This window comes from Nannospalax galili, unplaced genomic scaffold (assembly GCF_000622305.1).
Source record: "Nannospalax galili isolate Female #2095 unplaced genomic scaffold, S.galili_v1.0 scaffold88, whole genome shotgun sequence".
Lineage (NCBI taxonomy): Eukaryota > Metazoa > Chordata > Mammalia > Rodentia > Spalacidae > Nannospalax > Nannospalax galili.
In genome coordinates, this window is record NW_008358908.1 from 271599 (window position 1) to 286133 (window position 14535).

The window sequence follows — 14535 nt, forward strand, 5'->3', positions numbered from 1 at the left end:
TGGCTGTTCTTGCAGAAGACTGGGGTTCAAATCCCAGCACCCACATGGTGACTAACAACCATCCACAACTCCAGTTCCAGGAGCTCTGATGCCCTCTTCTGACCTCTGAGGGCACTGTACAACAAGGGTGTACTTACATACACACAGACATAACACTTAAACTATAAATAGATAAACAGTTAAAAAAAAAAGATTGGGGGCTGGAGAAATGGCTCAGTGGTTAAGAGCACTGGCTGCTCTTTCAGAGGACTTGGGTCCAGTTCCTAGCACCCAAATGGCAGCTAACAACTGCCCATAACTCCAGTTTTAGGGAATCTAATGGCCTCTTCTGATCTCTGCAAGCACTGCACAACATGGGTGCACTTAAGATACATGCAGGCAAACATACACACAAAAATAAAATATTTAAAAAATAATATAAAAGATTGACAAATTTAGAAGAAATTTGTAAATAATGGAATTAGTTAAGTGAATGATTCCAAAAGCAATATTTACAAGACCTCAAAAGGCAGATTTCTGATTTTTTACTTTCACTTATGTGCTAAAGATTGCACCTAGGTCCCCAGCATGCTAGGCAAGTGTCCTACCACACAGCTACATCTCCAGTCCCTTCAGTAGGTAGGCGAAGCTATTAGCCACACTAGCTGAAGAGAAACCCAGTAAACTGAGAGATAAGTCAAGGGAAGAGGATCAAAGAGTGAGACATAAATCACAGGAAGACAGTCTACCACATACAAAACTAAGTTAACAGAAAGCAGAACAAAAGGAGGGAAGAAAGGGTAGAAAGAGAGAGAGAGGAAGAAGGGGAGGGAACCAAAAATAGTATTTGAGGAGAAAGTGCTGAGAGATTTACAAAAGTAGCAAAAACATATGAAGCCATAAAGCTCTAAGAACAAGATATTAAATTAAAAAAGAAAACAAAATCAAATTTTGTCTAACAACAAAGACATAAATCAGAGAAAAAAATCAAAGTACCATGTAATGGTCAACAAGAAAAATTATATTGGTACCTTTAGTAACAGAGAATTGAAAAAAAAGATGACCCGATAAAAATGTTCAGAATAGAAAAGAGAAACTTCTATCATCTAGAATTCAGTACTATACAAGCTAAATAAAAAATTTAAGAAAATCAGAAAGTGAGAGAATTAAGTACTATTAGCCTTTCATTAAAGATATTTAAAAAAAATTTTTTTAAAGAGATATTTTAAGCATTCTTAGGGTGATTCCATTCCAAAGTAGACAGGTATGAAAAAAAGAATGAAAAACAGAAAAATGTGTAAAGAATAATATAAAACAAAATAGATAATACTAACAATATAAAAAACAATGATACATTGAAAAAATACTTATAAACACAAGAAAAATGACATATAAGTAGGATGAGGTTAAAGACACAAATGTTCTAAGGGTTTTATGTATCAATTTGATAACAATTTTGTGGTACTCTTTAGGGTAGCCATTAAAAGACTACCAAAGAATGTGTAAATTCCAAATAATAGAGGAGGAGCAGCTTGAATAACAAGAAGTAATCCCCAAATAGGCAAGAATAGGAAGGAGGAAAGGGAGACAAATGGTACAAATAGATGGTAGACTTAAAACTAAATACATCAGTTGTTGCTTTAACAAAGAAAAGAGCTGGGCAAGGTGGTTCATGCCTTTAATCCCAGAACTCAGGAGGCATAGGCAGGAGGATCTCTGTGAGATCGAGGCCAACTTGTTCTACATAGTGAGTTCCAGGCTAGCCAAAGCTACATAGTCAGATTCTCAATTTAAAAAAAAAAAAAAAAAAAAAACAAGAAAAACCAAAAAAGAAAAGGGTTTCAAGGTTCTACTCTTGAGAGAGCAGCTACTGGCAGTTGATGGCTGCGGAAGGTGGGAAATTTACTCTCCTTTGGAGACATGGCTAATGGTAGGTTGCTCATGCCCTAGTGAATGGTCCCATAGCACCCCCTGCCAAACACACTGACTGAACATGATGATGCACATATGGGCAGCACTAATTGGACTCGGGGAGTTAGTTATTAATAACAACAACAAAAAGGACAAGATGGTGGGAGGGAGATGGGGTGGTGGGCAGTAGTGGGAGCTGAAGGGAGGTAGTGATGAGAGATATGAGCAAATACATTGCACAAATGTATGAAATTTTCAAAGAATAAAAATATTTTTAAAACATTATTTATTGTTTATGTGTATGAGTGTTGTCTACAAGTAGGTAGGTGCACCTGTGCTGTGCAATACCCATGAAGGTCAGAAGAAGGCATCAGATTCCCTAGAACTGTAATTACAGACAGCTGTTAGCCACCATGTGGGTGGCTGGGAATCGAACCTGGGTCCTCTGCAAAGAACAGTTAGTGCTCTTAACACTCAGTCATCCCTCCAGCCCCAGAATAAAAGTATTTTTAAGAAAAGGAAAGAAAAAAAGAGCAGAAGGTGGTGAGATGGCCCATACACAAGTTTCTAGTATGAGAATCTGAGTTTAGATCCACATCAAAAGTTAGTGCTCTTAACTGCTCAGTCATCTCTCCAGACCCAAAATAAGTTTTTTTTTAACTTTTTAAAAAAATTGTATTTGCTTTTATTTTATGTGTATGCATGTATTGCCTGCATGTAGGTAAGTGCACCCGTGTCGTGCAATGCCTGCGGAGGTCAGAAGAGGTTGTCAGATCCCCTGGGACTGGAGTTATGGGCAGTTGTTAGCTGCAATGTGGTGCTGGGATTAGAACCTGGGTCTTCTGCAAGAACAACCAGTGTTCTTAACCGCTGAGCCATCTCTCCAGCCCCAAATAAAAGTATTTTTAAGAAGAGGAGCTGGTGAGATGGCCCAGCCAGTGAAGCACACATGTTTCAAGCATGAGAATCTGAGTTTAGATCCACATCAAAAGCCAGGTTTGGTGGCATACACCTGAAATCTCAGCTCTGGGAAGGAGACGGGGGATCCCTGGAGCTCAGAGAGCCAGCTAGCCTTGCCAAATCAGTGAGCTTTAGGTTCAACGAGGGGTCCTATCTTTAAAAAAGGTACAGAGCAATAGAGTAAGATACCTGACAACCACCTCTGGCCTCCACATGTATGTGCACACATATCTAGGCACATACATACATGAACATCAACACATAAACATACACATACGCATTCACAACCTTCCCCCCAAACACACTGACTGAACTTGATGCTGCAAACCTACTATCCAGGCACTTGGGAGGCAAAGGAGGTGCACTGTGAGTTCAAGGCTAGCCTTGTCTACAAACGAAGTTCTATACTAGCCAGGGCAATTTGGGGAGACCCTACCGCACACCTTCCTGTACTTGGAGAAGAAATAGACCGAATACGCCAATTAAAAGAATTAGATGAAAAAAGAAAAAATCAACTAACAGTGCTTTAAAAAGACAAAAAATAAAAGGTTACAAAAACATTGGAAAGAGAAATGCTGTTTACATAACAGAGATTATAGGGATTATTACCATAACTAGAATTGGGTGAGAAGAAAATGAACTAGGATGGGTAGTGAAAAAATATATGGACTTTAGCTATTGTTGAAATAATCCCAAAAGTTTACTAATGAAATTTGTAAAGAGAATTGGAGTTTCTGATTTGTAGGAAGAGGAGTGGGTTACAGTAACTATCAATATAAGAAAATTTTAACAAAAAGAAAAAGTAGGCAGGTTACAAGTACTTATAATTATTCTTCTGAAAAGTCACTGTGATGAGCAATTATAAAGCATTTATAAAACAAGTGAGTTTAAAATTAAGCAAATGCTTGCACCATGGAACAGAAATTTCAGCTTTGGTTCAAATCACTGATAAGCTAGCTTTAACATCTAGAAAGTCCTATTAGCTGCCATTGTAGGCAGAGTCATGCATCTATGCCTACCGAGAATTAAAATCCCTTCTCAAAAGGACACTGGAAAATGCAGTAAAGAGGTAAGACAGTGCTGATGTAAGACATTAATTTCAACTTATCATGGGAACCTAAAACAGAAAACGAAGTTCAAAGCAATGGAATAAAGAATTCTTTCCCCTATCTAAGACCAATCAATGTCATACTACACTGACCTATAGATTTAAGCTAAGCCTATAATTTTAACATCCAGGTTATTTAGAAAATGTTAGCTCACCTTTAAATTTATCTTTGAACGAAGTTTTATCTCTGCCTTTTTTTTTTTTTTTTTTTTTTTTTTTTTTTTTTTGTCTTTTTGAGACAGGGTCTCCCTGTAGCCCCAGGGGGCCTGGAACTCGCTATGTAGACCAGGCTGGCCTTGAACTCACAAAGATCCACCTACCTCTGCCTCCCAAGTGCTGGGATTAAAGGCATGCACCACCACGCCTGGCTCCATTTTTTTTTTCCTATAAATCGACTATTAAATTTCAAACACAAAGTAATGTTTTCAAAACTGCAAGTACTACTTACATCATAAGCTAGTGAATCTGCTTCATTGGCCACTGTAAGGCCTGCTAATTCTCCAAGGCCCAGTTCACTTTCCAGGGCTTCATCTGCTCCCATGATAAATGATTTCCCAGAAGAAGGAGGAAATGTCAGTGCTTCCACTACAGGGGAGGGAAAACAAAAATTCAAGAACTCTTACAGACTTCACAACTTGTCTCATTTGCTTGTATCAAATTTCTGATAAGGAAATGTGTACATTCATTTTTGTTTGTTTGTTCTTCAAACCCAGGCTGCCTGGAACTCAGGCAATCTTACTGCCTCAGCCTAAGTGTTGGATTTACAGGTGTAAGTCATAGTGTCTTACATTTAATTATTTTAAAATTATTATTATTTTATCCTTTTTTTGTCTTTTTTGAGACAGGGGCTCCTTGTAGCTCCAGGTGTCCTGGAACTCACTATGTAGACCATGCTGGCTTCAAACTCACAAAGATCTGCCTGCTTCTGCCTCCCAAGTACTGGGTATATCACCATGCCCACCTTAAAATTATTTTTAAAACAACGAAATTTCTTGAGCAGAAAAACTTAAAAGATTGACTGCTTTTTTCCTTTTATCTTATTTACTTATCTAATTAGAAAAGTAAAACATAAAACATATCTAATAATCTACTGCCCTTTCCTTATCACCGTATAGAAAATACCATGACTAAAAGAAAGTTTTCCCTGTTATATTTTATGCTAATTACCAAAATAACGTCTATAAATTACCAAATATATTTAATGAGTGATTGTGAATATTGCTAGTCTCATTCAAAATAAAATTAATTCTATAACATGGAAGACTGCAGACATTTCCAAACAGAAAAAAGGAAAACTATACAATGTGTCTCTTTGAAGCAAAAGTAATACACAGTGTTAAAAGTCAGAATCATCTCTGGGAGTAAGACAAGGGGCTAGTAATTAAAAGGGACCACACACAGAACTGCTAAGCACTGGCAATGTTCTATTTCTTGACCTGGGGGCTGTGTATGACATGGCTACGTTAGTAGTTAATTCTAACTTTGTGAAGACTCAATGAGCTATTCCCTTATTAGCACTATTTTGTAGGCATGTTTTATTTAATTTAAAAGTGTTTACTTCAAAAAGAAGTTTGAAAAGTCTCTTTTAATATTTTCAATAGCTGTCAATTGTGCTTCAAGGTAAAGTTTCACTTTGCAGAACATTCTTTCTTGACTCTGAACATAGCAATCCAAGTCTGTGAGCAACCTTCACTGAAGAACTGGTTAAAAGCAAAATGACAAACTAAGGTTTTATTTGGTTTAAATAAATATCAATTCATAAATAAAAATTATTCTAACAAACTGCTAAAAACTGTCTTTTTGTAGGTAGTTCTTCACTGATTATAAATATTTAAGAGTTGGTTAGATGATTTGATAGTTTAAGCAATTTGCTAAAGAGGTAAATTAACTTTTTTAAAAACAAATCAAATGTAAGTGTTAGAGAGATGGCTCAGCAATTAAGAGCACTGACTGCTCTTGCAGAGGAACCAGGTTCAATTCCCAGCATCCACATGGCAGCTACGAACCATCCTTAACTCCAGTTCCAGGGGAATCCGATGCCCTTTGATGACCTCCACAGCATTGCACGACACAGGTGCACTCACATACATGCAGGCAATACACTCAGATGCATAAAATAAAAATAATAAAATACAAGAATAATTTAAAAATTAAAAACAAGCCAATTGTATTAATACAGGAAACTAAATTTAAAAGATGTTTTACAGTGCTATTAATCATATTTAAAAATAGGTACTTGTTAAATAAATGAAATAATAATTATTTGCTTTTAAAAATAGTGGCAGAAACTTAAATCCCTGTCAGAAAAAATTGTCAGAACAAAATAGAATATAAATTAAGCCGTTACCAAACCATCATACAGTATAGTAGCATTAATAAAAATGAGCTTTTCCTAGAAAGCTCAATGTACATCAATTGTGGGATTCAAATAATCTTAAATGTTTACAAAGTGGGAATTGTTGAAACAGCAATTTTCAGACCAACATTTCAAATAAATGACTAATATGAGACTATGAGACTAGGTCTTCAGCCAGGTGTTTTTTTGTTTGTCCTATTTTTCATTTCTAATGTTTTCTGATAGGAAATAAAAATGATCTGGTCTCCAAAATACTAAGATTCCTGGGACTAATCGTAGTGTGGGCTAATTTTCTTTAATACTCTAGTCACCAGTCAGAAGAGAAAGCAGCAGTGGACATCAAGTGTCTAAGTGGGTGAGCATCTTGTTCTCTGAGGCCTTAGAAGGGAAGACAATGGCCACATCACTATTGGGTAACTAAACATTACCGTCCTTAATTGGCTTTTACAAAACTACTTAACTGTGACTCAAATATGACACCAAGGTTATGGAAGCTTTTCCTGAAAGTGAACTGAAGACCAAAAATCTTCATCACGGACGCTTAAATATACTAATATTCTCCCCCCACCTTAACTCACCCCTCTTACCCCAGTGCTGAGGATAGAACTAGGCATAGTTCTATTTGTGCTTTACAGGCAGATGCTCTGCCAACCCTGAAAAACTTGTATTTATATGCCTTACAAGTCCACTGTGAAAAACTGGAAACAAAAATATTCAAAAGAGGAATGGTTTTATTTCAAATCTAAAATGTAATATATAACATTAAAGCTATAAGCTTGAAAATTATCAGTATATATGATTTTATGTTATGTATAAAGCAAAACAGAACTATTCTACATGATGACTGTAACTAGTTAAAACAAGTACATGCATGTGAACAAAGACTTTTGAAAGGGAACAGGGAAACAGGAAGCAAAAAATATGCAAACAGGTGACTTTCCCTCCTTTTCAAAATCAATGACAAATTAGGTATTTATGTTGATTTTCAAAATAAACATTTAGTACCAATTTTTTAGGCTCAATTTTCTCAATGTTGGAAAGGTATAGTGCCTATTACTGCTTGGTTGTCAATGGAGCTACGGGATAGTCTAGATCAGAACTTAAGAGTTGGTTTTTAAGTTTATATAGTTTCCCAAATCGTAATGAATGAATTCAACCCAGAATGAATTAAGAAAGCCTACATTCAAGGAATATTATATAGCTCAAATATGTGCAGAGTAAAATATTCTTAAAGATAGGTGATTCCTTTCTGATGATGGAATTTAGAGCTTCATGCCTACATATTTTCTAGGTTTCAGAGTATCTTAAGGCTTACCTTCATCTGCCCTATTAATTTCATGTTCAGGAAGTCTGGAGCTGCTAGGTCTGGAAGGTGAACCGACGGATGGCTGCAATGAAGGAAGTTCATCAACATCTCTCAAATTAGCAAGCATATCTTGTAGTTTTGACCTATTGGGCCCTAGTCAAAAAAAAAAAAAGGGGGTGGGGGGGAGGGGATTAAGGGGGGAAAAAAGGGAATAGAATTATTCGTTTCATCAAAATTGTATCATAAACCTTTTCACATCACTATTTACATTTAAAAATATCCTACTAGATTGATCAATGAGAAGTAGTTATTTTCAAAGTTTTTAAGTTATGTTAAAGTTTATTATTTCTAGAAAAGAATTATATTTACAAATATTTTATAAATTAAGTTAATGGCATCACTATATGAAAAAGAATGTTATGTCCAACACGGATCATTAAAAGCCATATTTATCTATAATGAAACCATTGACTAGTGCTCTAAATGAAGACAGATAGGACAGATCATGAACCAACTGTGAACTGAATTAAACAGTAACAACCTTGCTTGTCTAAGTTACATTCATTGCCTTGAATCCTGAAGCACCCAAAGTGAAGTCTCATGCCCTACTGATTACTTACCTGAGCTTTGATTCTTCATTCTCTCACATCCCTGTTTTGACTGTTTTATATAGGATAGAGGCTGAAACAGATCTTCGGTAGTTTTTCCTGTTATAAGTTTAATTAAGAATGGGAAAATCTTACCCATAGTCCATTATGGTTTTTTCCTATACCAGCAAAGAATACAACTATTTCTAAGCAATCTTATTGAATACCTAGAAAAAAATTCAAGATAGTAGCCTGGAGTACACAATTTGACTGGAAATACTTACACTGAACCAATTAAAAGGACTAAAATTTTTCTGAGCACCAGTTCAATTAAAAATATACTTATTGCAGCTTTTTAATTAATGCTTCCTATAGCAATCCAAAGCTTTGCTTCATTTTTCTTTTTATCATAACTCCTCACTTGTTTCCACACTGCTGTTTTGAGAAAATAACATTTAAAAGTGGTAAAGTGTGCTGAATTTCAGTCTACATTTCCCATCCTCAGAGAAAGAGATTAAAGTTTCTCCCCTGAAGAGTAGCATTTCTCTACTGCACTTAAAAAAACCCACGTGCTATGTACCTAAACATGAGTCTTAATCCCCAGGTGCAGGAAATCCAAACGCTTCTACTAGTAGGAATACTGTTCCAGTCAAATGGTGCAGATTTAGATCTTAAGTGCTAACTTCTAACTACAAATATGAGAGTAGATGAACTCCACACAAATCTTGGCTACTTTTCCAATAAAAAGATCTTTACGTTCCAAGATATAGAATAATGACCCCAAAAAATATAGTCAACCTTAATCTGGAACTTATTTCTAATGTATAATACGTAAATTTTCCTCAAAATATTTTTATTGCCTCTAAGCCATGACAATTCATATCCCAATGTATTTGCTAAGTTTTCAGTATATCTGAATAAAGATATGAAATGTTATGTCTCAACATTAATCTTTCTTTGATTTAATCTATTGTGAGGTAACATTAAATGATATCATCTCCTAGTAATGTTATGACTGCAAACATCAATAATGGGCAAAGACTTCTTACTGCATCAAGAATCTGTAAATTCTAAGACATTTAAAATAAATATTTAGATGTTTTTAGATAATTACAAGAATGTAAAACAATGCCTGAACAGGAATGATTGGTTTTGGTATGTTTTAACATAATTAAAAAGTAAAGGGAGGATAAAGTATATCCTTCCAGTGTTTGGCAACTTATAAAAAGCATTTCTACTAAGTTTAAATGTCAGTCTCACTTTGAACTACTTTCACATCTCAAAGGATGAGAGTCCTATTATAAAAAGGGAAGGCCATGTTTATTATGCCAGTGGGAGGAGAAGCACAAGAAGGTAGTCTAATTTTATTCTCCTAAAAAAATGTTTTGTTTTTGAGACAGGGTATCATGCATCCCAAGCTAGCCTCTAACTCAACTATTAACTGAAGATGGCCCTACACTTTTGATCCTGTCTATACCTCCAGAGTTTAGGGATTACAGATATGTGCCACTCCAACCGGGTTATGCGGTACTAGGGATCAAACCCAGGGAATTGTTCATGTTAGGGAAGCACTCTATGAACTGAGCTACACCTCCAATCCCTAAAAATGTGTTTATTATTTTTTTAACCAAGGTTTTCAAAGTTTTTATATTTCCATTTTACATACTTAACTAGATCTATTGTCAAACTTTTCATTTTCATAATGAATTATAGGATTCACAGAGCTGTACATTTCATTTGGGCTTCTATCACAGAGCTGTACATTTCATTTGGGCTTCTATTTCTGAGGTAGCATGTATTTTATTGAAAAGGGAGGAAAAGGTAATTGATAAATTGCCATAAATTAACTAGCCAAAACCTTTCTGCTAGGAAACACTTTAAAAATTACATATTTGACTCTGTACCCTGTATAACATACCGTGATGAGAGCAAATGAACTCTGTGTTGTGAACATACAGAAGTTTCAAGGGTAGAAATTACCTTGTTTTAGTCTCAAGATCTTAGATTATAAGCAACAACTTTAGTGGACTGTCAGAAGATCAAGTTAAATGAGACCTATAAAATTGCCACTGGAAGCAAATCTCCTTGTGACTAAGCACATACACCTTCAAAGTCAACTCATCAGCATGTTTAAATACATAGGCCAACATATTATAAGGTGCTAAATTTTCATTATAATTATATATTTATGAATGATCTTCCTTCAGTTCATAGTTAAACAGCTAACCATTTACTTCCAACCACTGAGAGTAAGTAAGAAGGAAAGAGTCAGGAGCAGAAATGAAAGAGAGTAAGCAGCTTTAAGAAAACACTGAAAAAAAACTTGGGAAATGTAAAAGATGCAAGATTCATGATTTATAGATGCAGTGTTTTCCACTTACTCTTCACCCCTTTTTTCCCCTTTCTCTCCTTTTTGTATTGTTCCTTGAGTTTGGTAATTACTCCCTGGTCCACATTCCAGGCTTCAGGGACGAGACACTGGTCTTCCTTTTCTGAACAGAGTGAAACAAACGAGACAGCCTCTTTTAGTAAAATACTGAACAGTCTAAGTCATTACCAGAGACAGCAATTTTCTGCATAATCACTCACTAAAAAAGGCATTTTTAAAACTCAGATATACATCATATAAAATGTAACAGCTAATGACAATGATCAATTCAACTTCCTAATTGACAATTCATTTCTCTTGAAAGAGACAGAAAAGGAGCTGGAGAGATGGCTCAGCAGTTAAGTACACTAGTTGTTCTTGCAGAAGACCCAGGTTTGAACCCCAGCACCCACATAGGGACTAACAACTGTCCAGTAACTCCAGTTCCAGGGGAGCCAATGGCCTCTCCTGTCCTCTGTGGGCATTGCATGACACGGGTGCACTTACATATATGTAGGCAATAACATGCATACAAATGAAATAAAAATAATAATAAATAAAATATTAAAAAAGAAAGAAAAAATAAATCTAGAGTTTTTATTAAGTCCAAATATGTTATAATAATTTTCATTCTGTTTTATGAATTCTACTAGGAATAGAACTTCATAAAAACACATCAAATTTATTTATGTGGTAAAGATGAAAAGATTGTACAAAATCATCATCAATGATCTTTTCCTTTCAAAAGTTTTAGGATTTTGACATGTATTCATCAACGCATGATAATTTTTATTTTACTAATTTTACAGTACCTAGCTCTTCCTGTGAGTACTATGGAGCAGTACCACCAGAATCTTCACCTAGAAGACGTGACATATGGAGTTTACTTGATCAATCTGTTTGCTGAATGAACACTGGAATTACTTGAAATAAGCCAGAATAAACAAAAATCTTTTAAAAAATATTTTGTTCATTATTTTTATTTTTTGTGTATAAGTGTATTGTCTGCAGGTATGTGAGTGCACCCATCTCATGTAACACCATGGAGGTCAGAAGAGGACATCTGATTCCCTTGGAGCTAGAGTTAAGGATGGTTCTGAGCGGCCATGTGGATGCTGGAAATCAAACCAGGGTCCTCTGCAAGAACTTAAAATTTTTTTAGCAATTTTCAAATTGCTTAAAAAAGCAATTTAAGTTTTAATACAGTTTAGAAAACTGTTTATTGGCTCTCTAAATATAACATTATTAAAAACAAGTTTTAAAAATTCAACAGTTTGGCTGGAGAGATGGTTCAGTGGTTAAGAGCACTGGCTGTTCTTGCAGGGGACCCGGGTACAAATTCCAGCTAACAACTGTCCATAACTCTAGTTTGGGGGATCTGATGTTCTCCTCTATCCTCCCCAGGCACTGCAGGACATGGGTGCACTTACAAGCATTCAGGCATAACACTCATACACATAAAAAATTTAAATAAAATTTAAAAATTCAACAGTTTTATGTATCTATAATCTATCAGTACTAGAAATAGTTTATTTTTCCAGAAGGACTTACCAACTAAAAATTGTTAATTTTCACCAACCAAGTCTTAAAGTTTTTGTTTAACTAATTATTTATTATTTATTTATTTATTACTTATTTATTGTGTGAGGCCCTGTGTGCCACAGTACACATCTGGAGGTTAGAGGATAATTTGCAGGAGGTCAGTTCTCCTACCATGTGGGTTCTAGGGCTCAAACTGAGGTCATCAGCCTTGGTGGCAAGCACCATTACCCACTGAGCCACCTCACAGGGCTTCAAGTCTTAATAACAAACTAAACTGAACTGGTGTTGTGCTTGAATCCCAGAGTATTTCTTGTTTTTTGAGGGAAAATTCAGCCTTCTTATCGTCTCATGAGACTCATAATAACAACAGGGTGTAATAGGTCCTGGAAGAGCTCTATTTGCCAAAAACTAACCAAATTCTTAACCTAAACACGCTTTTTTTTTTTTTTGATGTAGAGTGGAACAAAGATGGAAAGAACAATTAAAATGACTAAATGTCTATTAAACTAAACAAGATTTGCAACCTACATCTCTTAATATATTTAAAGCTTAATGTTTTGAATTTCAATTATAAAATCCTTAAAAATTCAAGGCCAAACTCCTGGTAAACAAATCTCTGGTCAAGCAAGTGCTTCTATTCACTCACAGTCATTCACAGATCTAGCACACTATGACCAGTTATTCCACAGTATGTTAAATTAAAATGGACACATATGCAGCAAATACAATTGGGTTATGACTCATATGTTGAAGTGAAGGAAGTTACACAAGTGAGAATCCAACTGTCTTTGCAGAAAAACCAGTACCAAGTATTCCTGCAATAAGATGAGTAATGAAAGACAGTCTCAACACAGATGTGTGATTTCTTAGTGTGGCACAGTTCAATACTAGCGCAATTCCCTTACTGGGGAAAAATGGCTAAAATACCCAAGGAACTTGATAAATAAGCTCAGACAGAGAATAAGGCAGAAGAGAGACCTATGGTACTTTCTCCTTCTTTTCCAAACTTTGGTCTCTTGAAAAAAAAAGTCACCAGATACCTGGTTATAATTTTTTAGTGAAATCATTTGAAGTAATTCAGGGTTTTGCCACCGGAAAAAAAAAAAAAAAAAAAAACGGAGCGTAAATAGCACTGGTGCCATGACAGACTCCCTGAGGTTAATATCCTAAAGTTTATTATACAATTGGAAATTTTTCATGATTTAAAGAATAAGGGCAGATGAAAACAACCTACTATGCGCCATGGTTAAAAATCACCACTGCCAACATTATCACTGCATCAGAATATTAGTTTTTACTGATTCTGGGGCAAATGAACCTGCCAACCAGCCTTTGAAAGCATTTTCCAGTGAGTCTAAAGGGCTGTAAAGACCGTGGAGTTCAGATGTTCCTTCCTCTCAAAGAAAGTTCCAATAAAAGTAAAATAATACTATCTTGCACTAGTGCTTAACACCTCAACAGGAAAATTACAAGATTCAGCAAATGCCTCTAGCATTATGATGGTTTTTGGTTAAGTGAGGCGGGTTGAAGTCTACCTTGAATAGAAAGAAAAATAAGTCATATTATCTTCTCCTCCAGACCTTGTGCTATTGCAACAACTAACAATGTATAGAGAAAGACCGTTCTTTACCTTTGAGGTGGTCATAAAAAATTTCCATCATATAATATTTTGAACAAGTATGATGAAGGAAAAAATTTAACATAAGTCAAGAAGGAAAATTATGTTTTCCCCTTCTTTTTGGTCTTTTTGAGACAGGGTTTCCTATAGCCCCAGCTGGCCTGGAACTCATTACATAGACCAGGCTGACCTCAGTCTCACAGAGATCTGCCTGCCTCTGCCTCCCAAGTACTGGGATTAAAGGCCTGCGCCACCACACTCTGCTCTATCTTTTTTTCCCTTTTTATTTTTTTTTCTTTTCTTTTTTTGAGACAGGGTCTCCCTGCATCCTCAGTTAGCCTCAAACTCACTAGATAGACCAGACTGGCCTTAATTTGACAGATATCTACCAACCTCTGCCTCCCGAACGTGGGGACTAACGTTAGCATGAAATGAATTCTTTCATTTTTCCTTCAGAAACTATATAAGAAGTAGGGTTTATATCATATTTTAAACTAAAAGTGTAAATTAAGATTTTTCTGGATATAAGTAATGCTCATGTTGTAGTATTACAGTCTGGGTTCTAGTTCTTGAAGATATACTAGAATATTTAAAGTAGCTGCTTGAACAAAAGCAAATGAAAAATTCATAATGTGGCCTAATCCACACTTAAACAGTAGTCAGAATTCTATAAAATAATTTTGTGCCATGTTTATAAATATCTTTACCTTTGTGGACAAAATACTAAAGGAGTATTTCAAACAAGAAACCACCGGTTCATCTTTTGAGAATAAGTGGAAGCTTTTATAGATTCACAAAAA

The 14535-nt window shown here is 35.4% G+C and overlaps 1 protein-coding gene across 1 annotated transcript in view; it reads right to left on the reverse strand.

Annotated features, from left to right (window-relative positions):
• Strn (striatin) overlaps positions 1-14535 on the reverse strand; it is a gene marked incomplete in the record, with an annotated part of 106432 nt that overhangs the window by 15583 nt on the left and 76314 nt on the right. Inside the window, 3 exon segments of the mRNA XM_017795477.2 lie at positions 4407-4543; positions 7630-7773; positions 10589-10699. Coding sequence (XP_017650966.1) covers positions 4407-4543; positions 7630-7773; positions 10589-10699 — 392 coding nt within the window.